At 48.0% G+C, this 26778-nt stretch overlaps 1 protein-coding gene across 1 annotated transcript in view; it reads right to left on the minus strand.

Annotated features, from left to right (window-relative positions):
- NRBF2 (nuclear receptor binding factor 2) overlaps positions 1-20692 on the minus strand; it is a 32636-nt gene extending 11944 nt beyond the window's left edge. The window contains exons 1-2 of the mRNA XM_082266816.1: positions 20511-20692; positions 11223-11307 (exon numbers count right to left, since the gene is read on the minus strand). Of these exons, the coding sequence (XP_082122942.1) occupies positions 11223-11307; positions 20511-20540 (115 nt within the window). The 5' untranslated portion in view covers positions 20541-20692. The remainder of the gene's footprint in view (positions 1-11222; positions 11308-20510) is intronic.
- Between the last annotated feature and the right edge of the window lie 6086 nt (positions 20693-26778).

A 26778-nucleotide genomic window follows, 5' to 3' on the forward strand; every position in this document is an offset into this window, starting at 1 on the left:
ACCCCTGATGCAATAGGCCTGAACAACCGTCTGTCGGATCCATCTGCAAATGGCTGCAGAAGAGGCAGACAACCCTTTGTGAGGTCCTTCTGTGAGCACAAAGACAGTCTGACTACCTAAAAGACTCTGTAGCTGCCAGGTACAATCTAATTGCCCGGGAACACATCCAGGGCATGCAAGGTAATTTCCTTCGGATGTTTAGCATGGGACACAGGGAAGGCAACACAATGTCTTCATTCAAATGACAGTCAAAGACCACCTTAGGAAGGAATGACGGACAGGGACGAAGGACCACCTTATCCTTGTGAATCACCAATAAGGTGAAGGACAGGATAACGCCGCCAGTTCCGACACCCTGCGTGCAGAGGGAATAGCCACCAACAAAGGCCACCTTCCGGGGCAGTGCAAGCAGGGAAACCTCCAAAATATTCAAAGAAAGGCTTCTGTAGAGCAGAAAGCACCACATTAAGATCCCAGGGCGGCAACGGAGCCCGCACTGAAGGAATCAAAATGTCAGACACCCTGAAAAAAAGCACCAGGGAGTGCGAGGCTTAAGGAAACTGGAAAAAAAAACAGCCAAAGCCGATACCTGGTTCTTGATGGTACTCTAGGCCAATTTCTGTTCAACCCCCCATTAAAGTAAGGTAAGATCCGAACCACCGAGAAGAAGCAATGATAAACCCCAAGAGACTAACACCATGCAATGTACGTCTTCCAAGTACGATGGTAGATCTTCCTAGAAGTAGATTTCCCAGCTTTCAACAGCGTAGGAATCACCAACTCAGAGAAACCGCCATCCTTCAGCACCTGGCACTGGCATTCAACAGCCAAGCTGTCAAAGCCAGCGACTGTAAAAGCAGGATGGAAGATCTGTCCTTGGGACAGCAGATCCTCCCTGAGAGGAAACCCCAAGGAGCATCAGTGACCAGCCGTACCCTATTGGTGTACCAAGACCGGCGAGGTCATTCTGGATGGAATGCCTTCTGCTTTGATCCTGCACAGGAGTCATGGCAGAAGTTTGAGAGGGCTGGAATTAATCGGGCAGCCCACCTTCGGATGCCGGGTACTTACCAAGCCGCCAGGACACTACTCGTGCCCCCATGTGGATTGATATAGACCACGGCTGTGGCATTGTCCAAATGAATTCGTACCAGACACCACTGAACACAAATTGTCCAATGAGCCAGACAAAGGCTGATTGCTCAGAGTTCCAGAACATTAATCGTCAGTCTGGACTCTGCCAGAGTCCAGACCCTCTGAGCACATCTGTGCTGAGGACGCCACCACACCTGGACAGGCTGGCATCCATGGTGACAACCATCCAGTACAGGTGAAAAAAAAGGATTTCGCTGTCAAAGTGCCAGAGAAGGAAGCCACCTCTAGAGACCGTGGATCTGTGTCGCATTTCACCAGAATCTCTTTAGCAGAGATCTTGTGTTGAACTGTGCAAACAGACCTCCTCGAGGGTGGACACCATCAGCTCAAGCAACTGCATGCATGGCCGGAGGGATGACTGTCTGCTGAACAAAAGCTGAGTTGCCTCCTGCAATGTCTGGAGTTTTTCCAGAGGAAGAAACACTCTGGCTGAGGCCGAGTCCAGAGTCAGACCCAGATAGGTTGGATTCAGAATCTGCTTTGGCTCTGTCCATAAAAACTGGACTAACTCAGAATTGGCAGAGCAATCTCCAGTTGTCCATCAGAGCAGTTGGAGACTCCGCTCGCAGAAGATCGTCCAGGTACCCCATTACTGCGATCCCCAGCTAACTCAAACAAAGCCAGCACCGGGGCCAACACTTTTGTGAAGATCCGAGGAGCGGAGGCAAGACCAAAAGCTCCACGCCACAAGCCCATAATGCTCCTTGCCCACGGCAAAACGGAGGAAGCATTGGTGTCTGGCACATATTAGAATGTGCAGGTAGGTGTCCTTGATGTTGAAAGAAGCGAGAATAAAATCCCCTGACGTAGGGACGCCACTACCGTGTGAATGGACTCCACACAAAACTTCAGATAAGGCCTTCTTAGAAGTCTGGTCCGAAGACCAGTATTTCAGACAGATAATATGCCCGAAGGACCACTACTGATACAGACAGCATAGAAATAAAAAGGAGCCGCATCCAAGAGGCATCACAGATAAACTGTAGCCCCTGGACCAACTGATTTGCCAGCTCTGCAAAGACAGGGGGAAGCTGTTTCCCCTCCAGGTCCCGACGTAAAAGGGCAATAGTAAATACCGGCCTAAGCGTCAAACCAGCCACAGCGAACATATGGCGGGCCAGAGCCTCTGCCCTCATATCAGCTGGATATTTAAAGACTGTATTTAAAGACTGGGGACTCCTCAACCCGGAATGAAGGTAGCTTTATTTACCCTGGAAACTGACAAGTCCACTACAGGTGGGACTAGCCACCTTTAAATGCAGTTAATCCTCATAAGGACACCGCAAGCAAAAAGCACTCAGGAACCACTGTGTTTTAGAGAATCCCACCGTTTTGTGATGTGTTGTCAAAGTAAGCAGAAAAGGGCATACCCTTGCCCCTTTGGAGGGCATGTGGGTGCAAAAAGGGACCGGCGCCTGCGTCGCAGCATCAGCCGCAATCTCCATTTTTAAAGTGTCACGCACTGACACAAACAGTGCATCCACCTAGCGTGGCTAGAGGAGCAGAGGAATCATCCTGGTATCTGAGCACTCACAGTGCATGGACACAGACCCAGTAGGGTCACTATATACTAAGCTCTCCTGGGAAACATATCAGGGGATGCCGTCAACTGCGATCTTGCAAAGGGGGCACTGACCAAGGGCCCACGAATGGACCACCTACTGGATGAAGCAAAAAAAAAAAGGGCATATAGGAAATAGCCCTCTTAAAAGGGGGCCGCCCACCGTGATGCGGACGCACAGGCAGGGTACCCTGAAAGTCCCCCCGCGCTAAAAGGGGCAGGTGCTCCACACAATGGCAGTAAGGCTGTCATTAAAGAAAATGAAGCGCCCCCACAGCACAACCCCTTCCAAGGGAGGCGGCCGCGGCCTAAATTTTTTGTGAAGGCCTAGTCGCAAGCGCACAGATCCCAGCCTGACAGATGCCCAAAGGAAGAGTGGGGGCTAAACGCACTGGGGCCGCCCCCCCCCCCCCCACAACGGAGGCGCCTGACTTCTGACTTGGCTGCATGGCCTAGTAGGCCACAGCCTAGTAGGCAGCAAGCCGTGCCCTAAATTTTCGTGGGCGCCCAGCTGCTTGGACAAGAGCCCCAGCGGAGCCAACCTCTCATGGGTAGCGAAGGGGAGGGCGGATGCGCAAACAGGAGGCAGTGGCTTCAGCCATCCTCACAGGGGCTGTCTCACATAGTTTCCGACTAGTAGGCCGCAAAGCCGCGACCTACATTTTTGGAAGGATTCAACCGCATTAGGTGCTACCCGCGGATGCTAAACTATCTGCTCCCCCAGCCCAACAACCACCGCAGGGAGCCCAGAGGAAATCCCTGCCCTAGTCACCAACCCCCGGGGTGGCAGGGAACCCTGCTCAGCCCCCCGTTGCGCACCAGGAAAACCCAGTCAGCAGCAAATCTAACCATCCCCCTTGGAGCATGTAGCAACAGTCAGCTCATGACCTCATCCAGGGAGGGGGCCGAAAGACCTGAAGTGACCACCAAACTTTTAGAGGGGGGAGGGGGAACCTGGGGGCCCCACAGTCCCAGGAAGGGGCCCACGTCCACCCCAAAACCCTCCAAGAATAGAGGGGAGACAGCTTCTTACCATACCAGGAACAGGGTAGGCACTGCTCTGGACAGACCACCGCTCCATTCTAATGACTTAGGCCGAAGCCAGGTCGCATGCGCCCTCGCAAGATGTTTAGCTCGCAGGCCAGCCCCCGTCCAGGGGGGCTATGTCACGGCCGACCTAGCGCGGAGCTGCAGTCTGCATACGCTTGCTGGTCAGACTGGGGGGACCCTCTGGATCTAGATTATCCAGTCCTTTACCCAGTCTGGCAATTGATTGTAGATTCTCACAGGAACAAAACAACAAAGATAGGAAAAAATCCATTTAAAAAGAGAAAATAGCCAGGACCAGAGATCCCAGCAAGGAACTAGGTCCTTACTCCTGACTACGCAGAAAAAAAAACTGAGTGCCTATAGCTGAGAGTGGGTGTATACCCCCTGGGTCTCCAGGAAGAGTCAATTACCTAGCACAGCTGTTTTCTTGCATATCATAGCCCTCTCCTCTTCCAGGAGTGTCTAATTACTGTCTATGCTGATCCAGCTATTCGGTCTTTCCTTTCACCGCTCTACATCTTTTGTTTAGCTGCCAGGAAGGAAATAAAGAATACTATAGAGTGTCTTATGACATCACATTCAAGATGGTGGCACCCAGCAGCAGCCTCAGAGGTTTTGGATGTCTACACAAGCGAGACTTAACTTTTTAAATAGCATGTATAAACTGTTTTAATGTACATATAATCTTATAGGAAGAGTCCTGTTGAAATGAATGGTTTGGGTACAGGGTTTCTTTAGATTCCTTTTTCTCTTAGAGCCTGGAAGGTGTTGATGTTACAACCCTGTTACCATATCCACAATATAAACATTCAAATAAAATCCTTCACTGAATGATGAAAATGGCCAGTGAATAGAGAATTTAATTCAAGTTCCTCGAGCTTCTGAATACCCGAAATCAATCAACCTCTAGACTGAGAGAGTTCCAAATTAAACGGTATATTATGTAGCTACGTGAGAGCACACCCCTATAAAGCCGCCCTGCATGCTCTGATCTGATGGATCTCAGATTTCCCCCTTTTATAGGGTATCTTATCACACATTTATGGAATGGCACATTAGTACATGGCAACTTGCCCATGGTGGTATTCTGATACCATCTTCGTAAAAGCCTGTTTTAACAAACTTACAAGTGCCATTTTAGCTTCACTTATGAACATAGAAAATACATTTGGATATGTACAGTATCTCACAAAAGTGAGTACATCCCCCACATTTTTTTAAATATTTTATTCTATCTTTTCATATAACACTGAAGAAAAATGGATTTTTGTAAAATCTTACCGTAAAATCCTTTTCTCTTAAGCTCATTGACAGACGTAGTCCTCGTTGATTCAACACACTCGGGTTATGCTGCCCTCTACAGGAGTAGGACTAGACAGGAAAGAAAACGTTCTGGCCACACCCTAGGGGCAGTCCCAGAGGGTATATCCTCTCACTTCCTGCTCTAGCAAATCAGTTATGTCACAAAGCAGTGTTTAGAGAATTTAACCCAACCCAACTCAAAAACAGAGGGGCGGGTACTACGTCTGTCAATGAGCTTAAGAGAAAAGGATTTTATGGTAAGATTTTACAAAAATCTATTTTTCTCTGTCGCTCATTGACAGACGTAGTCCTCGTTGATTCAACACACTCGGGACGTCCCAAAGCAGTACCACAAATGAGGGGTGGGAAAATGGAAAACAAATCCAATCTAGAAGGCCCAACCGGTGCCAACTAGAAGTTTCCAATGCTCATCAATTAAAGATGAGATTCAACAGAAAATTCCAACAGAAAACAACCCTCGAGGTAGACCACCGGTCTCCTCAAATTGCGGCCTGCAAACCTTGCGTGCCAAATGAGGCATCCACCGATGTCATCACCTAAATCTTATAAAATTTTGTAAAGGTATGTACCGACGACCAGGTGGCCGCCTTACATACCTGGACCACTGATGCCTGATGGCGGAAAGCCCAGGAGTACTGAGCGCTCGAGTGAAGTGCGCCCTAACAGGGAACGGAGGATTCCGACCCTTACTAGAATAAGCCTGTACCACCGTCTGTCTAATCCATTTGGAGATAGTCGTGGCAGATGCAGGCAACCCCTTTCTGGGGCCATCCGTGATCACAAAAAGTGAATCCGTCTTACGGAATGATTCCGTAGCCTTCAGGTATACCCCGATTGCCCGAACCACATCCAAGGAATGCGACGCATGTTCCTGATGATGATGATTGGGCTGAGGACACAAGGAAGGTAGTACAATATCTTCATTCAGATGAAGCCTGAAACCACCTTTGGAAGAAAGGATGGCTTAGGATGAAGAACTACCTTATCCCTCTGAATCACTAAATATGGGGACTGGTCTGACAATGCAGCCAGTTCTGACACCCTGCGTGCAGAAGTAATAGCCACCAAGAAGGCCACCTTCTGGAATAAAGTAAACCAGGTAATCTCCCTGATGCTTTCAAAGGGAGGTTTCTTCAGAACCGACAACCAAATTAAAACCCCAGGGCGATAAGGGCGCGCGGACTGGTGGAGCCAGGTGCCGCATCCCCTGGATGAAATTCCGCACCAAGGACTTAATAGCCAAAGGCTTCTGAAAGAAGATTGCTAATGCTGAAACCTGACCCTTGATGGTGCTCAAGGCTAGTTTCTGCTCAACCCCCTTTCGCAGAAAGGACAATATTCGGGTCACCGAATAGGTACGTGGAGGAATTTCTAAAGATTCGCACCACGCGATATACGTCTTCCATGTGCGATAATAGACCTTGCTGGAAGTCGCTTTCCCTGCTTTAATTAGCGTAGGAATAACTGAAGCTGACAACCCTCTGTCCTTCAGTACCTGGGTCTCAATGGCCAGGCCATTAAACCCAGCGATTGTAAAGCACAATGGAAGATCGGTCCTTGAGACCGCAGACACTCCCTGAGAAGAAGTTCCCAAGGAACGTTGCGACTAGCATGTCCAAGTCGGCCGGACCGGCTTGACGAAGCTAGCCTAGAATTTCCAGGACAACTGGAGTTCCCTCCATCTCCATCCTGCGGAGAAATCTCAGCAGCAATCTGAGATGAGGGAATCCCTTTAATAGCTGACACTGCCTTTACAGGCCGTTCAGCGCGTCTGCTGCGTCCACTGTAGCATCGTGGGCGCGCGTTACCAATCTCCGCGCCTTCGGGATGCTGTGAAGAAGGCACAGATGGTGAAATCCTTGGCGAATGACTTACGTCATCACCCTGATATTGCCTGACTGGATCCGAACCAGGCTGCCCTAGAGCTATCTGGCCCTGGCAATCCGACAAAGTCTGATCGTTCTCTGTTCCCACACATTATTTAGACACCTGATTCCTATCACGAGTGGTGATTTCTCCTGGTTAAACATTAGAGACCGAAGTCACCCGGATAGAGGCTCCTTGGTCTGTCCGTTCAACCGGATCCGATTCTTGTGGGGAACTGATGCTAATCTTTGGAAAAGGTAAAGAAAATGATCTGTTCAGGGAACGGTAACTGCCGCTCCCTGTAGTACTTACGCTGACCCAGCATTTTAACCACAGCACACGTCTGAGGATTACCGCTGACATAGATGCATGCCCTAATAGGGGGGTAGCATCCAAGGCTGCGTCACAGACAACCTGTAGTCCTTATATAATCTGTTCCATCAAAACAGATGTTGCCTGGGGGGTACCTTTCCCCTTCAGGTCCTGGCGCACCAATCTCGCCCATTCCGTAAATGTCTGAGAAACTAGATCAAATGACAATAACTGGTCTAAAGGCTGATCCTATCAGGGAAAGATAGTGCGGGACTCCGCTTCTACCTTCCGATCCACCGAATTATTAAAGGACGAAGCGTCCTCCACTGAAAAAAAACGTGGCTTTATTCAGTCTGGAAATAGGTGGATCCACCACTGGTGATACCGTCCATTTCTTAATGAGGGATTCCTCAAACGGATAGCGTCTAGTAATGCTCTTGGAACTAGTAAAGTTACGCTTAGAATGATCCCATACCTTTTTAATCTTTTTACCCAAACACTTGGGTAAAGAAAAAACCTTCACCGTCCTGGTGGGTCTGCTAGTACCAAAGGGAAATTCCTTTTTATTTGCCTCTGCCGGAAAAACCTCAAGTCTTAAGGTTTCCCGAACCGCACAACTAGTGCGTCCACCAATGCTTCTTCCTGATTTATGGCGGAAGCATGAACGTTCTCCTCACTGTCTGAGGAAACCTTACCTGAGATAACAGCCCCTGCAGAGGGACCTGCAGCTGCAATAACCATCTCAGCATCTGAATCTGAAGTCTCAGACGATATAGGGGTAGGCGGGGGTCGCTTTCTTGACCCCCGTTCCTGACAGGCCGTCTCCACCCGAGTCACCAAAGACTTCAAAACTGCTGTGAATGCATCCATACTCTGTGCACTGGTGGGTCCCGCGGCCCCCCCGAGGGAAACCGGTGGGGGTACCTGTGTGGCAGGGTCCATGATAATTCCAGATACTGCCCGGAAAAATCAATTTGCCAAAAACAAATAAAACTTTTTTTTTTTTTTTTCAGACCCCCAGCGCCACAAAGCCCCTCAGTGTTGCCTGCTTAGGGACCCCTATAGAGCGAGAGAGAGAGATAGACCCCAAAGCTCACCACTTACTGCTCAGAGTTTCAAAATGCAACTTGTTTCAGCATTGTCTAGAACAGACAGGAAGTCTTTTGGCTGGCTTCCCGGGAAGAAAGGAGGTGGCTCCGCCCCTCTGCACGCCTTCCGGCGCCTCCCCTAGCTCCACGAGGTGTTTGAGTCACCTCAAACATGGCCGCCCCCATGCTGGAGACACGAGGCTACGCCAAAATGGCGGCCTCGTGCGAACTACCAGACAATGGCGGCGGCATGCACAGAATAGCGGCATGTCCGCAGAAGGATCTCGGCCTCACAACCCTTCACCCTCATGGTGGTCAGCATGGTCGGCGGTACCGGACCCTGGCGGGCCGTATGCGGTCCGTGGCCGTCGGGAGGCATCTGCTTAGCTGGAGGAATATGATCTGGAATGCAGTATACATGTATAGACATCGCCCTGTGGCTTCTGACAGGTAGGATACCTTACACCATCACAGTAAAGTTCTAGTACTGCCCCTGACTTCAATCATTTTAACATCTTTGCAATTAGATTGTCAGCTCCCAAACCAAGCCTCCAGGCTTCTTGTTCACAAAAATCACACTCAAACAGGGGGATCTGTGACATGTTACAGGATAGAGGGAAGACCCATCCTTACCATTACAGAGAGGGGCCCGCGTTCACCACAAGACCCGTCAAGGGGAAAGGGGGAACATACTACTCACCATACTGGAACCAGGCGGGCGCCAACTCCTGACAGTAGCCCTCTCCACCGAGGTGGGAGGGCTGTCGACCAATCCAGACGCCGTGACTCATGGTCTTTGGCGTTTCAGCGAGACGTTTAACTCGCAGGGTCAGTCCCCGTCCAGTGGGACTATGTCGCGGCCGACCCAGCGCGGAGCTATGGCCTGCACGCGCTCGTAGGCTGAACTGGGGTGACCACTGGATCTCAACATCCAGCCCGTCGCCCAGTTCAGCTTTCTTGCTTGAAGATCTCACAGGAACACTGGAGAAAAAAGCTGTCTAAAAAATTTTTCTAAGAAAAAAATCCTGCCAGGACCGAAGATCCCAGCAAGGTATCTAGGTCCTTACTCCTAACTAGACAGAAAAAAACTGATTTGCTAGAGCAGGAAGTGAGAGGATATACCCTCTGGGACTGCCCCTAGGGTGTGGCCAGAACGTTTTCTTTCCTGTCTAGTCCTACTCCTGTAGAGGGCAGCATAACCCAAGTGTGTTGAATCAACGAGGACTACGTCTGTCAATGAGCAACAGAGAAATTATACTTTGCTACAATGTAAAGTAGTGAGTGTACAGCTTGTATAAGGGCTCTTTCACACGGATGATTTATGGACATAATGAACGTCTATGGCATTGCGGATGTCAGCGGAATACCATCCGCTGACATCAGAGTTTCTTCCTTTCAGTTCTGTTCCATTTTTTGGAACGGAACAGAACCCTATTTTTCCTCAGTTAAAAAAACGGTTTTAGGTGTTAGGTGTGAATGGGGAGCAGGTGTATTCAATTTGGTGTTATCGCTCTCACTCGCTCATACTGGTCACTGGAAGTTCAAAATGGCACCTCATGGCAAAGAACTCTCTAAAGGATCTGGAAAAAAAAAAGAAAAAGAATTGTTGCTCTACATAAAGATGGCCTAGGCTATAAGAAGATTGCCAAGACCCTGAATCTGAGCTGCACTATGGTGGCTAAGACCATACAGCAGTTTAACAAGACAGCTTCCACACACAACAGGCCTCGCCATGGTCGACCAAAGAAGTAGACTGCACATGCTCAGCAACATATCCAGAGGTTGTCTATGGGAAATAGACGTTTAAGTGCTGCCAGCATAGCTGCAGAGGTTAAAGGGGTGGGGGGTCAGTCTGTTAGTGCTCAGACCACAAACAGTTTGCTGAAGACAAGCAGACTATGGACAAGGATTACTGGAATCATATCTTGTGGTCTAATGAGACCAAGATAACTAATTTTGTTCAGATGGTGTCAAGCATGTGTTGCGGTAACCAGGTGAGGAGTACAAAGATAAGTGTGTCTTGCCTACAGTCAACCATGGTGGTGGGAGTGTCATGGTCTGGGGCTGCATGAGTGCTTCAGTTAATTGAGGGAACCATGGATGCCAACATGAACTGTGACATACTGAAGCAGAGCATGATTCCCCTTCCTTTGGAAATAGAGCTGCAGGGCAGTATTCCAACATGAGAACAACGCCAAACACACCTCCAAGACAACCACTGCCTTGTTAAAGAAGCTGATGGTAAAGGTGATGGACTGGCCACACATATCTCTAGACCTAAACCCTATTGAACATCTGTGGAGCATCCTCAAAACCGAAGGTGGAGGAGTGCAAGGTCTCTAACATTCACCACCTCCGTGATGTCGTCATGGAGGAATGGAAGAGGACTCCAGTGGCAACCTGTGAAGCTCTGGTGAACTCCATGCCCAAGAGGGTTAAGGCAGTGCTGGAAAATAATGGTGGCCACACAAAATATTGACACTTTGGGCCCAATTTGGACATTGTCACTTAGGGGTGTACTCACTTTTGTTGCCAGCAGTTTAGACATTAATGGCTGTGTGTTGAGTTATTTTGAGGAGGCAGCAAATTTACACTGTTATACAAGCTGTACACTCACTACTTTACATTGTAGCAAAGTGTTGTTTCTTCAGTGTTGTCACATGAAAAGATAGATTCAAATATTTACAAAAATTTGGAGGGGTGTACTCACTTTTGTTGTATATACATTATATATCCATAATTGATCATATATTTTGATATTAACCCTATATAGGTTTCATCATAAATGTTTTTGTAAAAATATCACACACTATGATGTAGGAATCATTAAAGATCACATTATCCTTATACACCAGTAAAGGACATACCAGCAGCTTTTCTGTGACAAGCGATTGCCTCTTCATATTTCCCTGTGGCCAGAAACCTGTCTGCTTTCCTGCTTTGTTGATGTGCCTGTACGTACAAGAAAAGGATACTGGGATTAACATTGCTGTGATCAATCATTAAAAATCTTCAACGCCTTGCTGTTACATAGTAGTCTGGTTGAAAAAATAAAAAAAACACACACAAGTCCATTTAGTTCAACCAATAGAAGAGGAAATAAAACATTTTATACAATCCTATACCCACATTTGATCCAGGGGAAGGCAAAAAAACCAAAATAAAGCATGATCCAAATTGCTCCAGCAAATTTGCTATATTTTATTATTAGAAACCTTTACCTAAAAACTGACCAACAGGCAACCATTAACTTTGTTAAAATATCAAAAACAATAGCAACAGCCATTCCAAGACAAGGCTCCAGAATAAACCCAGTTCAGCAGAGAAACTCACAGTTCACACGTTAAAAAAAACACACGAGTACTGGAAAATGGTATTCTAATATCAGGTCACATGATCCTGCTGGTCAGCTTCCTGTTTCAAAAGGTGCCGCCTAGAAGGAAATTTTGCTCCAGCTTTTGATTGGTAATATGTAATATAGTCACATGACACAGGGAAGAGATTTGCTCTACAAAACAATTCATGGCGGTGACACAGAGGTATTAGGCTGTCAATCTGCTCCTGTGACAGCAGAGAGGTGTCATTGGAGGGATCTGAATCCAAACCATGACAGTAGTGCAAGTGGAATATAAGCTGCCATTTTATTGCATGCCACCATTACAGCCCAAAGGGATCGCGGAACAATGATAAGGGATAAAGATTGCTACAGATGATTGATTGGTTGAACTACATGGACTTGTGTCTTTTTTCAACCAGACTATGCAAGATGATGGCTTGGATATTTGGTCATGTAATGTTAGCATTAGAGTTAAAGCCCAATTCCAGAAAATGTTTAAATTAACCCTTGAAATGGGGCTGCACCTACATAGCAAGGTTTACTAAATGGTTTTGTCTGGGGGGATGGTTTTACTTACCCGATTTTCCAAACCCCTGGCAGATGGCTTTCCCCCACAATCCACTGGTGGACTCCCTCTGTGTCATCAGGTTCAATGCAGGGCTATGGACCCTACTTTTGGCTTGATGACGTCAGGACCCTAGACCACTGGAGCTTGGGGAATAAGGAGCCGTGAGGATTGGTCTAGCTGCAGGAGGGGGGTGATTTGGGTAAGTAAATCATTTTTTTTGTTCCCCTAAACTAAAATGAGCAATTAACCCTTGCAGTGGGATGGTGGGTTTGGCTCTTAAAGTAGCCTGTTAATAGAAGATTTGGTCACTTTAAGACCACATCAGGATACTGCTCTACGTGCCTTGGCATTATTACTGCCACTGGCCCACAGACAAGCAGCTCTGTTGTGAGCCATCATATGAAAAGGTTTTGATTAAGCAGATCTGAAAAAATCTGGATGAAATACAACAATCAGGGAGTAAGCATTAAAAATTGCATTTAGCGGCCATAAAGTGCCTTCTATACTATTGTGGAAAGCCCACACATCATAGCTCCTTAAAGCAGTCTACTGACAAAAGGATTGAGCTGGCTGTATCCTGAATACTATATGAATTTGTCAGCATCTACATTTGTAGACTCCATACATACATACCCAAACATATTTGTGTTGGCTTTTTTCCCAGCAGAGGAAACAGAACCAACATTAAGAGATTTAGGTCAAAAAGTGGTGCCTAAAGTGGGTCTAGGGGGTCCCTTTAAGGGTCCATTCACACTAGCACAACTTGTCAGTCGCTCGCCTTTGAATAGTACAGGACCCGTTCTAATAGGAGCGACACAAGTCGTTCCGACTTAGAAAAAGGGTCCTGTACTACTTTGGGGCGACCTGGAGGCGACTTTCATTGACTTCAATTATATGAAGTCCCTGCAAGTCGCGCCAAGGTCGCGGTGCACAGCGTGCACTGCGACTCCACAGGTCGCCCCCAGCAAGTCGCGTCGCACCAGTCTGAATGGGCGATTACTGTTGTGTTTAGTTTTATTTGAAATAAACAAAAACCTCTTTAGGCCTCATTCACATCTGAGTGATTTGAAGCTTCAGAGATGCTCAGCACTATGCCCTCATTCACACTGAACATGGCTTTGAAATTGTGCGACTTCATCTGAACATGCACCATTTCAAAGCTGCATTTCAGTCTGACTTTGGGGACGACTTTAAAGACATCTGTGTGGATTAATGCACAGGTGTCAATTGAAGTCGTCCCTGAAGTCGCTAAAAGTAGTGCAAGAACTATTGGGATGCTTCCATTGCCAGCAATAAGCTGCGATTTGACTTATTATTATTGAGTGATGTCCATTCACACCTGAGTACTATATATTATCACTTGAAACTCATTACTCTAAAAAATACATGGGTTCCTTTTGGGGCAGAATCACCCTTCCTGACTTCAGCGGGAGTACATGAAAAATTTGCCCTGTAACTAGCTTTCCAAGAAATAAAGAAAAGAAAAACCCTGAAGCCTAAGGGCTCTTTCACACGGCCGCTCCGCTTGTCCACAAATCATCCTATTTTTCTGCGGGTGATATACGGACATAATGTAAGTCAATGGCATTGCGGATGTCAGCGGAATACCATCCGCTGACATCCGATTTTCTTCCTTTCAGTTCTGTTCCGTTTTTTGGAACAGAACAGAACCCTATTTTTCCTCCGTGTAAAAAACAGAAAGGAAGGAAAACCGGATGTCAGCGGTGACATCCGCAATGCCCATAGACTTACATTATGTCCGCATATCATCCGCAAACGGATGGGATGATATGCGGACACACGGAGCGGATGACACAAGTGTCATCCGCTCCGTGAAAAAAAAAAAAGTCCCGCAGCGGATAAGAACAGCGGAGCGGCCGTCTGAAAGAGCCCTAAGGGCTCTTTCACACGGGCGTTCCGATCAGATCCGCCTGTCAGTTTTTTAGGCGATCTGATCGGATGCCCCATTCAGCCCTATGGAGCAGCGGATGTCAGCGGTAACATGTCCGCTGACACCCGCTGCCATCCGCATCCGATCCTGTCCGTGAAATCAGGACGGATGGAAACCCTATTTTCCATCCGTCCTGGGGATCGGATGAGAGCGGACAGGCGGTCCCCTCTCATCCGATTCCCCATAGAGAGCAGCGGGGCTCTGACACCTCCCTCTCCGCACAAAGTGCGGAGACGGAGTTGTCACCCGCCGGCTCAGCAGGGATCGGCGGATCGATCCCCGCTGAGCAGAGAACGGACCGCAACGGAATGCGGACCGTGTGAAAGGGGCCTTAAACAGGTGCAAAAACATGCAAATAAGCCAGTACAAACAGCCCCCCCTCCAAAAAAATTACGAAAGACGCTCAGCTAAAGTGTGAATAAGATCAAAATCTTCAGTAGATTTCAGGAGCTTACCTGTACAATCTGGAACATTAACATATTTAAAGTGATTGTAAATGAATACCTTGTAAAAACAACCTATAAGTTTAAAATTGAAATGAAAGGCAAAACATTTGAGTATAAATATAAAATAAAAAAAAAAAAAAAAAATGTCCCCCCCCCCCTTTTTTTTTTAAATAAATGATCACATTCCCTCTCTTCTCAGCTGCAGTAAGAGAAGCAGCAGCACACTGAATTTTCTAATGAAAGGCTTTGGGGGGAGGGGGCGGGGGTTGTCAGGACAAGTCTGATCATTGGAGAGCAGGCGGAGTTCCGAGTATAGCTAGAGAACTGACCACATTGTGCTCTCCTGCTTAGTATGGTCAGTTTCTAATAGAAAAGCAGAGGGTCTAGCAGAAGCACCAGGGATTTCACACAAAGGAAACAATACAAAGAACAATATTTTTTTTTATATCAGTACATGGTACATGATCAGACACATCAGGAATATAAAATGCTGGGGTAACAAACACTTTAAGATAGTAGTTTGATTTACCAATGTAGTAGAAACTGTTTATCAATGTATTCTAGTATATTCACTAAAATGTGGGTTTACTTTAAATACTCATTTAAGTGCAAAAGAAACCAAAAATTAAATCTTTAAGAAGAAAAAAAAAAGGATTTTTGCTAGCCCAAAACTGATAGATTAAAGTAATTACGACTTCATCTAAGCTTGGTAAAAACTCACCTTGCTAAGTGAACAGTCTCACTCTCTACCCCTTATTAAATCAATCACGGGTTTTGAACAGACAACAGAAAAGTGATTTAAAAAAAAAAATAAAAATGGTCTCTCTAGCTTTTTGACTTAGCGAAAGAATAGCTATGAGAAAATCTCTGATTTCATCAGACATACAAGACCCCCCTGGTGCCTCCAGTTAACATAATACTGCTGAATACAGGTAGTGACTAATATAAGGACATCATAGCATTATAATGACAATATGACAGCAGCCCAGGGCATATATTAATGAATAACCTTACCTAGCAAAACAAGTGAGGAACAGCAAAGGAATGTCCGGTGTGGAAAACATACACTACATCACCAGAGGCTGCTGGGAAGTCCAGGTACTAAGCATTTAAAGTGTGCTATTACCATGCCGCACAGTGTTCAAAACATGGGGCCCCCTGGCTGCATAATGGATTGACAAGGTGAACTTAACCTCTTCCCGTCCGCGCTATAGCCGGAAGACAGCTACAGCATGAACCCTAAGCCCATGCATGTCCTCCAGTGCACTCTGTAATCAGCGAGACCATGAGAGTCCATGCTGATCACAGATCTGTGTAAGAGGCCGATCCCGGCCCATGTCAGCCAATGACAGCAGCTGATGACGTAATGTAAACAGCAGCTGGAGATCAGCTTCTTTTTTTCTCCCCACGCTGTTAGCATGAGGAGAAAAAGAAGCCGGTCGATGGCTGCTGTCAGAGGGACATCGGTTCCTAAGAGAAGATCATCTGTGTCCCAGTGCCACCTACCAGTGCAGGTTAGTGCCACCTATCAGTGCCCACCAGTGCCTATCATTGCCCATCAGTGCCACCTATCAGTACAGGTTAGTGCCACCTATCAGTGCCCACCCATCAGCGTCATCCTCCAGTGCCTATCATTGCCACCTACCAGTGCAGGCTAGTGCCACCCATCAGTGCCCATCAGTGCCAACCAGTGTCACCCATAAGTGTCGCCCACCAGTGCCCATCAATGAAGGAGAAAAATTACCTGTTTGCAAAATTAGCAAAAATAAAACTATAAAAACCTTTTGTTTTTTTTTTCAAAAATGTTGGTATTTTTTAGTTTGTTCAGCAAAAAATAAAAACCCCAGTAGTGATTAAATTCCCCCCAAAAAAAGCTCCTTTTGTTTGAAAAAAAAATGATAAAAATGTTATTTGGGTACAGTGTTGCATGACTGCGCAATTGTCATTCAAAGTGCGACAGCGCTGAAAGCTGACAATTGGCCTGGGCAGGAAGAGGGTGAAAGTGCCCAGTAAGCAAGTGGTTAAAGAGGATCTTCACCCTGGAGAAAAAAAAAAAAAAAAAAGTAGTGTAGCTGCTGGCATTTTATAAAAGGACACTTACCTGTCCAGGGATCCAGAGCGGTCCTCACCCAGGCTGGTTCTTCGCCAGTCTTTGGGTCCCCAGCATTGGCCTGTATACTTTGGGAAGCCGGCAGTGAATCTTTGCCACTGCGCCTACACTTTGTGAATGGTCCTGCAGCCTTCCGGGACATGGGACGCTCAGATTGCCCAGGCAATCTGAGTGGAAGTGGGAGGGAGTACCTATCAAAAACGTTATTGCCGCTTCACAACAAAAATGTTAAACTGCTAAATGTAGTGGTGGTGGTGGGGGGGGGGGGGGGGGGATTATAAAGCAGAACTTCTCCTTTAGGGTGGAGTTCTGCTTCAAGCTGGCCATAGATGGATCAAAATTCAGCTTGCCCAGACTAATTTCAATCTATTTTATGGCCATTGCCATTGAGAGGAGTTGATCTAATCATCCATTCCTCTTAAATGGGACTGTTGGTAGATCTTCCATCGATCAGCACTTGCAGCCAATCAGTGTGTTCTGCCAGTGGTGGAGTCCCAATAGCAGAATACAATGGCCCATTCACCTCACCTGAGCAGATAGGGAATCCATTCAGTTTGTTTTCTATCAGCCCTGAGTCATCTATGGCCAACTTTAGCCTGAAAACCTTCCACTTCAGAGAAGCCTATCCTGCCCCCACCTAACCAGTGTACTTTTATTTTCTCCATCAGCCCATCCCCCACAGTTATTACCTTTTGTATCTTTTCACCCTCCCTCCTAGATTGTAAGCTCTAATGAGCAGGGCCCGCTGATTCCCCCTTCATTAAATAGAATTGTAATTGTACTGTCTGCCCTCCATTATTAGATAAATAAAATGGTTTAGTAAAGAAATTCTAGCCTGTTAAAAGAAATAAAAAATAGATTAGAACTTGCCTATCTTGCTATCAGTGCTTGCAGATTTACAGTGGCCAAAAAGTCTCCAGCACCAGACATTTCTGATGGATGCCCTAATCCCCCCCCCCCCCCCCCTTGCACTTTTTGGCTCCCCCCATGACTATTTTGTCTTTTAGTGAAGTAGGGGTCAGTGGAAGGAACCACAGAAAAGGAGGGGAGGGGCAGACATCCTTCACTACCCAGAAATGTGGATTGCCTACAGCTCACCATACACATTGTGATCTGATTGTATAACCTCTGTTACATCTACCAACAACTGTGTAGTGCAAGGGCCTGTCTGATTGGATAGGACCTCGTATGTTACACAGGTTTGGGAAAAATAAAGTTGATTGCACAGTGTGGCTGCCACTTCATCCACACTAATAATAATCACACGGTTCTGTAGGTGATCAGGGCGGTAATTAAACCCCCTTATAAATACGCGTTCAGGTTTAAAGGGATGATGTGACAACCCTATTGTACGGTGACATTGTACTGTGTATGAGGGCTCTTCTATTACTGACCAACCCCCCCCCCCCGTTATACACACACAGGGGGGGGGCTTAACCCTTTCCATCCCAGGCTAGGCTTTTCTGATCTAGGATGTGTATGGATGGCCTCTGTGTAGTAGCAGTGTGTACGGGTGGCCTCTGTGTAGTAGCAGTGTGTACGGGTGGCCTCTGTGTAGTAGCAGTGTGTACGGGTGGCCTCTGTGTAGTAGCAGTGTGTACGGGTGGCCTCTGTGTAGTAGCAGTGTGTATGGGTGGCCTCTGTGTAGTAGCAGTGTGTACGGGTGGCCTCTGTGTAGTAGCAGTGTGTACGGGTGGCCTCTGTGTAGTAGCAGAATGTGTACGGGTGGCCTCTGTGTAGTAGCAGAATGTGTATGGATGGCCTCTATGTAGTAGCAGTGTGTATGGGTGGCCTCTATGTAGTAGCAGAATGTGTATGGATGGCCTCTGTGTAGTAGCAGAATGTGTATGGATGGCCTCTGTGTAGTAGCAGAATGTGTATGGATGGCCTCTATGTAGTAGCAGTGTGTATGGATGGCCTCTATCTAGTAGCAGTGTGTATGGGTGGCCTCTATGTAGTAGCAGAATGTGTATGGATGGCCTCTATGTAGTAGCAGGGTGTATGGATGGCCTCTGTGTAGTAGCAGAATGTGTATGGATGGCCTCTATGTAGTAGCAGTGTGTATGGGTGGCCTCTATGTAGTAGCAGTGTGTATGGATGGCCTCTGTGTAGTAGCAGTGTGTATGGGTGGCCTCTATGTAGTAGAAGTGTGTATGGATGGCCTCTATGTAGTAGCAGAATGTGTATGGATGGCCTCTATGTAGTAGCAGTGTGTATGGATGGCCTCTATGTAGTAGCAGTGTGTATGGATGGCCTCTATGTAGTAGCAGTGTGTATGGGTGGCCTCTGTGTAGTAGCAGTGTGTATGGGTGGCCTCTATGTAGTAGCAGTGTGTATGGATGGCCTCTGTGTAGTAGCAGTGTGTATGGGTGGCCTCTATGTAGTAGAAGTGTGTATGGATGGCCTCTATGTAGTAGAAGTGTGTATGGATGGCCTCTATGTAGTAGCAGAATGTGTATGGATGGCCTCTGTGTAGTAGCAGAATGTGTATGGATGGCCTCTGTGTAGTAGCAGTGTGTATGGATGGCCTCTATGTAGTAGAAGTGTGTATGGATGGCCTCTATGTAGTAGCAGAATGTGTATGGATGGCCTCTGTGTAGTAGCAGAATGTGTATGGATGGCCTCTGTGTAGTAGCAGAATGTGTATGGATGGCCTCTATGTAGTAGCAGTGTGTATGGATGGCCTCTATGTAGTAGCAGTGTGTATGGATGGCCTCTATGTAGTAGCAGTGTGTATGGGTGGCCTCTGTGTAGTAGCAGTGTGTATGGATGGCCTCTGTGTAGTAGCAGTGTGTATGGATGGCCTCTATGTAGTAGCAGTGTGTATGGATGGCCTCTGTGTAGTAGCAGTGTGTATGGGTGGCCTCTATGTAGTAGCAGTGTGTATGGATGGCCTCTGTGTAGTAGCAGTGTGTATGGGTGGCCTCTATGTAGTAGAAGTGTGTATGGATGGCCTCTATGTAGTAGCAGAATGTGTATGGGTGGCCTCTATGTAGTAGCAGTGTGTATGGATGGCCTCTATGTAGTAGCAGTGTGTATGGATGGCCTCTATGTAGTAGCAGAATGTGTATGGATGGCCTCTATGTAGTAGCAGTGTGTATGGATGGCCTCTATGTAGTAGCAGTGTGTATGGATGGCCTCTATGTAGTAGAAGTGTGTATGGATGGCCTCTATGTAGTAGCAGAATGTGTATGGATGGCCTCTATGTAGTAGCAGTGTGTATGGATGGCCTCTGTGTAGTAGCAGTGTGTATGGGTGGCCTCTATGTAGTAGCAGAATGTGTATGGGTGGCCTCTATGTAGTAGCAGTGTGTATGGATGGCCTCTGTGTAGTAGCAGAATGTGTATGGATGGCCTCTATGTAGTAGCAGAATGTGTATGGATGGCCTCTATGTAGTAGCAGTGTGTATGGATGGCCTCTGTGTAGTAGCAGTGTGTATGGATGGCCTCTGTGTAGTAGCAGTGTGTATGGATGGCCTCTATGTAGTAGCAGTGTGTATGGATGGCCTCTGTGTAGTAGCAGAATGTGTATGGATGGCCTCTATGTAGTAGCAGAATGTGTATGGATGGCCTCTATGTAGTAGCAGTGTGTATGGATGGCCTCTGTGTAGTAGCAGTGTGTATGGATGGCCTCTGTGTAGTAGCAGTGTGTATGGGTGGCCTCTATGAGCTGACCCCCTACACTCAGCCCCTCACCTGAGGTCACCTATGGACATCCGGGAGGGGTGAACACGGGACACTCACCAGGTTCAGGGGACTCTCCATCACTTCCATAGAGCCCGCTAGACGGGAGAATGTCGGCTCATCGGGCCTGTCTGTCCCCGCACCTCTCGGGGGAAATCTTGGGCTCTGATCCCGGCTCTGTCAGCACAGACAACAACCTCCACTGCAGCATCAACAACAACTTCCGCCTCAGGCCCCGCCCCGGCCTGACGTCACACTCTGCGGGGACGGAACGCCTGTGACACCTGAAAGGGGCGGTGTTACATGCTTGGGGGGAGGGGGGTCTGGTTGGTTGTTATAGATACAGCGGCGGCGTCCTGAGCTGGAAGCCGTGCTGGCCGCTAGACGGCGCTGTGATGTAAAACCAATGTAAAGGACAGATCCACTTTCTGAATGAAACCCCTCTCTCCCCAACACAGCGAGCTCACTCATAGGAAAAGAGTAGCTGGTAATTATGGCCTTCTGCACACAGGACGTTTTATTTCCTGCCCGTGTTTGCCACATGACAGAATGTGTGTTTTCTGGCTGCGTTTGAGGCGACATTAACAATTGCCAGCACTATAAGCCTGATGAGTTTTTTAGCAAGTTTTTTGCATGTTCCATAAACTAAGGCAGGAACGCGCACATTTCTGGAATGCACGGGTGCAAATAGGAGCTTAACCACTTCCCTACTGGGTACTTTCACCCCTTTTCCTGCCCGGACCGATTCTCAGCTTCCACTGCTGTCTCACTTTGAATGACAATTGCGCGGTCATGCAACACTGTACCCATATTACATTTTTTATCATTTTATGATCTTTTGGTGGTATTTAATAACCACCGGGCTTTTTATTGTTTGCTAAACAAAGGAAAAAAAAAACATTTTGGAAAAAAAAAAAGTTTTCTCTTTCGTTTATTGATGGACACAACTCCTGAGATTCATGACCATTGGTTTATACTGCCCCCTACAGGTGTAGGACACTAGGCAGAAAAGAATTCTGGCTACACCCATGGGCAGTCCCAGGGGGTATTCTCCCTCTCTCTGCTATAGCCACTCAGTTTTTTTCTGCCTCGTCAGGAGTAAAGACCTATTTCCTTGTTGGGATCTCTGGTCCTGGCAACATTTTTTTTTGGATAGAAACGTTTTTTCTCCTGGATTTTTTTCCTGTGAGATCTACAATAAACTTCCGGACTAGGCGACAGGCTGGATAATCTAGATCCAGTGGTCACTCCAGTCTGGCCAGACCTCAGCTCCACGCTGGGTTGGCCGCGACCTAGCCCCACTGTACGGGGACTGGCCTGCGAGTTTAACTTCTCATGAGGTTGCATACAACCGGTGTTCCGTGAAAAAACCATACCCGTGAAAATTCCCTACCCTCGTCACTTCCGGTGCACCTACGTCATTGAACAGCTGAGGAGCTTAGCATTGCGCATGCTCGGAGGGTAGGGAATTTTCATGGTAGTGGGTTGTAACGTTACCCTGCATCAGCTGTTGCCATCTCGGCTGCAACATGAATCATCTCCGCTCCTACCCCTGTCACTTCCCTGATCTTGGCTACTAAATGTAAAAGCGGCGGCGGGTCTATGAAAATATAAATCACGGAGCCGAGATCTCCGTGATTTACATTTTCATACACCCTCCGCTTTTACATTTAGTAGCCGAGATCAGGGAAGTGACAGGGGTAGGCGCGGAGATGATTCATGTTGCAGCCGAGATGTTTTACTGTAACCGCGGCAACAGCTGATGCGGTGTAACGTTACAACACACTACCGTGAAATTTCCCTACCCCCAGGAGCTTTGAGCATGCGCACTGCTAAGCTCCTCAGCTGTTCAATGACGTATCCGGAGCTGTGAGCATGCGCACTGCTAAGCTGCTCAGCTGTTCCATTACGTATATGACAGGAAGTGACGAGGGTAGGGAATTTTCACGAGGTAGGGTTTTTTAACGTTACACTGGGTCTCGGCCTGAGTCACAGCATTCCTCCTGGCTGACAGCCCCCCCATTCTCACTGGAGAGGGACTCTGTTTGGATCGATGCCAGCTTGGTTCCTGGCATGGTGAGTAGCTGTCCCCCCCTCTCTGCCTGGAGGGTTTTGGGGTGGATTTGGGACAGTCAGACCCCTGGGTTCCCCTCCTTTCCGCAGGCACCCCCCCCCTTGCCAAGTCTCTCTCATCCTGCCCCCCCCCCACACTGGGGATATTTGGGTGGTCTGGCCACTTTCCTGGGATGGCGGGTAGAGCGCTAACTGGCGATGGACGCCGGGGGAGGGGTGCGCCGCCGGTGACCGGACAATCCATTGTGCAGAGGGGGGGTTGTACCTGGTGGGGTCTCCTACCAGGCCCCCCCTCCCCCCATCCTGCCTGGATCTGTCCTTGAGGCCTGGTCTCCCTCCTGGGTCTCTGTAAGCCTCGTGGTACTGCCATTTTGTTGTAGCCTGTGTGTTTCTATACATAGCTGCCGTTTTGTGTAGTCCAGCAGCCATTTTCTTGTGGTTTGCCATTGGAAATAGCAGTGGCCATGACAGTGGAGCCCTGTGGGCGGCGATTTCGGCAGTGGGAGCCCCTCCTCTTTCCCTGGTGCTGACTTCTGGATCATTTTACTTCCTGATCGCCACACGTGTAGTGCAGATTCTTCTGGTGGAGAGTCTGGTGGGGTCTTCTCCCTCTCTTCTGAGAATCGCTTGGTGCTTTGTGCCTGGCAACCGGGTGGTGCTGCAAGCATGGTGGGGTTGTCTCTTAGCAGTGTTTTACACATATTGTGGGGTCACCCTGGTGACTCATGGTGTCTTTGGAGCACATTTCCCCATCTGATCCCCTCTCTGAGGCTGCGGGCCCTCCAGGTCCCAAACATCTATCCATGCACTGGCGGCAGTCCTGGAGTCCCTTGTGTCCCGGGTGGAGGTGGCTTGCGGGCGACGGGCTAGCAAAAAGCACCCCACCTTCCCCTGCCTCATCTGTCTCAGATCCTAAATCTGATTCGACCGCCACAGACGTGTCGCACCCTGGCTGGGTCTGCAACCACGCGCCTGGAATCCTCTGAAAGTGAGGATGATTCCTCCATGTCTGTAATCACACATGAAAAGGCACTGGTGGATGCACTGATTGTATCTGTACGTGAGGCCATGAAGATGGAGGACGCAGCGGATTCTGCAACGGAGGCGCAGGTGGCTTTTGGCTCTCGCAAGCCATCCAAAGTGGCAAAGGTGTTTCCTTTCCCTCCCTATTTTGACAGAAGTGTCGCTAAAGAGTGGGGACTACCAAAGCATCCCCGTGGGGTCCCTAAGCTCTTTACTAGGCGTTACCCCTATGAGGAGTTCCTTCTTAAGAAGAGGACTGTGCCATGGGTGGTGGACCCTCCGGTTTCCAGATTAAACAAGGCAACCATGATTTCGGTTCAAGAGTCCCCGGCCTTTAAGGATCTGGCTGACCAGAAGGCGGAGGCTGTGGCCCGCACTATGTACACTCTGGCTGGTTCGGCAATGAGGTTGGTATTCACCATTGTGTCGCAAACTCTGACCGAGTGGGCTAAGCTCCTACACCTGGAGGGGACCTGGAGGGGGAACAGCTCCACCCTGCCTTTACCAGCTGGTCCAGGGGCTGCAGTATATCTGTGATGCCCCTTTGGATGCGGCTCTCCTGATGGCTCGCTTCTCTGTTTTGGTAGTGGTACTTCAGCGTGTTTTGTCTCAAGTGCTGGTCTGTGGATCAGACTTAAAAAAAGGCCTTGACTGATCTTCCTTTTCAAGGAGATCGCCTTTGTTGAGCTACCCTGGATGACATCATTAAAGGTGGGAAGAGTACTTTTCTTCCACAGGCTACTAAGGGCAAGGAACCTCGTCGTAGACGCGGGCCTTCCTTCTCATCTCATAAGAAGTTTTTTCGTCCCTCAGGGTCGATTGACAAGCGCTTAAAGCCTTTCAGGGCCTCTTCTGGAGCATCCAAACGAACCCTGTGTGGCAAGCCAAGATCGGGCTTCTCCAGACCTGGGGATAAGGCTCTTTCTGCATGAAAGTGTGCCCTCAACCGTATCGGGGGTGGAGGGATGTCTTCGCTGGTTTCCGGACCCGTGGACTTCCAAAGCGCAAAACAAGTGGGTCCATGATATCATTTGATCCAGCTGCAAGATCGAGTTTCGTTCTTGTCCCCCGGAAAGGTTTTTTCCTACCAACTTGAGCCTGTCTCCAGACCGCTTACAGGGTCTGTTTGGGGCAGAACAAGACCTGTTTCTTCAATGGGTGATTGTCCCGGTTCTGACCTCGGGAAAAATTTTCAGGGTTTTCACTCAAACCTGTTCACAGTCCCCAGGAAGGAAGGCAAAGTGCGTCCAATCCTGGACCTCAAGGCGCTAAACTGCTTTGTGCGGGTACAGAAGTTCAGAATGGAGTCCATTTGAATGGTGGTGGCCTCCCTGCCTCAGGGGGATTTTCTCACCTCTATCGATATCAAGGATGCCTACCTTCACATTCCAATATGTGCCAGTCACCAGTGTTTTCTGCGCTTTGCTGTGGGAGAGGAGCATTATCAGTTTATTGTAGATAAATATATTCAACAGAATATATTCCCCGTGCCTAGGAGTGCCTGATCAGTTAAATAGAATAAATAAATGGATGAGCAGCTGCTATAAGGTGCAAAATGAACATGTAAAAAATCCCACAGTAGATGAGATATTATAGTGCTTGCTAATATATGGAGGGACTAAAGGGAGTGTCTGTACTGTATGAATGGGCTATAAAATCTCTGTAAAACCTCTGAAGACGTCACTACGCTCTGACAAAACGCGCGTCAGGTGGAACGCACGCCGTCATACCCGGAAGTTAGCCTGGAACGCAAGCCGCTCTCCACGCTACTGACATCCACAATAGGGTTTTGTACGGCGTTTTTGTGTATTTTTAACCGGCTTTGTCTACATTTTATCAATAAATCTGTTTAATGGTATTACACCATCCGGAGCCTATCCTTTTTTGTTCCCTAAAATCTACACCGGGAGTAACCGTGAGGAGCCCCGTTTTCCACACCTGGGGGATTTCTGGCCGAGAGGGATAGGAGCCCAGCAGATACCATTACTCTGACCTGGAGGGTCACTCAAGCTCTATTGGTCTCCTTGCCGTATGGTAGTTGAGACCCAACACTGGTGAGTTCACATCTTGCTCCCATTATCTGCATGATTGGATACCTCTATCCATTGGAGGACACAGCACCAAGCACGAGCACTTTTTCTTATATTATTGGCACTTTTATGGATTATCAGCCACTGAGTCACCAATGAACTATTATTCATGTCACTCAGCACTTTATATATACTGTGAACTGTTGGACTTGATTTTGGTCACATTATTTATTTGAATTGAAATGTTTATCATTATGTACATGTTTTAGGGGTACAGCCCATTTTAATGTTTTACAGAAATTTTATAGCCCATTCACACAGTACAGAAACTCCCTTTAGTCCCTCCATATATTAGCAAGCGCTATAATATCTCATCTACTGTGGGATTTTTTACATTATCAGTTTATGGTGTATGTGACGGAAGTGTAGGTGGGACAGAACGCACATGGAGAGCAGGAGTGCCAACAAAGACTTTTATTGAACGGTAGCGGGTATGTTCACAAAGAAAGGGGCCAAACAAAGGTGGCCAGGGCCAGACCCAACGTGGGTAGGACGGAGTTCCAGATAGCAGGGGTAGTCCATAACAGGGGGCTCCCGATAGAACAGGCAAAGTCCTGGCCAGCAAGGGATTGGGCCACACACGGATCAGGGCAAACAAGGAAGTGACAAAGTCCAGGCAGAGTTCTGGTAGGCCCAGGGTTACTCCACTCACCAGCAGGCAGGTCCAGGGTTAATCCACACTCCAGATTGTAGGAAAGGAAAAGATAATTCCAAACTCCAGGTTGGCTGTAGGATTGAAGAGGCCCACAGGAACCAATAGGGGATTCTGTGTTCTCTGGCCGCAGCTCAGGGACACACAGTCTTCCAAACAGCAAAGATGAACTACACACAGGAGAGACTCTCACTCAGCTATAATATCTTAGGACTTGTGTCCCAGCAGGGGGCCAGGCCACTCCCAGCCTGGCGTCCAGTTGCCCCAGCAACCAGCCCCACCCCCCTCTACTGGAGTCCACACAAGGAATGTGTTCATTGTCCACAGTGAGCATGAAGGCGGAGAAGCAGACTTCCAGGCACCTGGCTGGGGAGGGGAGGAGGACAGCACAAGGGGGGGGGGCAGGCAATGGAGTGAGTAGCCAGGGGGGAGAGAAGAATCCCATGCTGGGGAAGATAGCAAAGTACTGGGGGTGCAAAAGAGAGGAAAA

The sequence above is a fragment of the Pelophylax lessonae genome (genome assembly GCF_965119305.1).
Source record: "Pelophylax lessonae genome assembly, chromosome: 9".
Classification (NCBI taxonomy): Eukaryota; Metazoa; Chordata; class Amphibia; order Anura; family Ranidae; genus Pelophylax; species Pelophylax lessonae.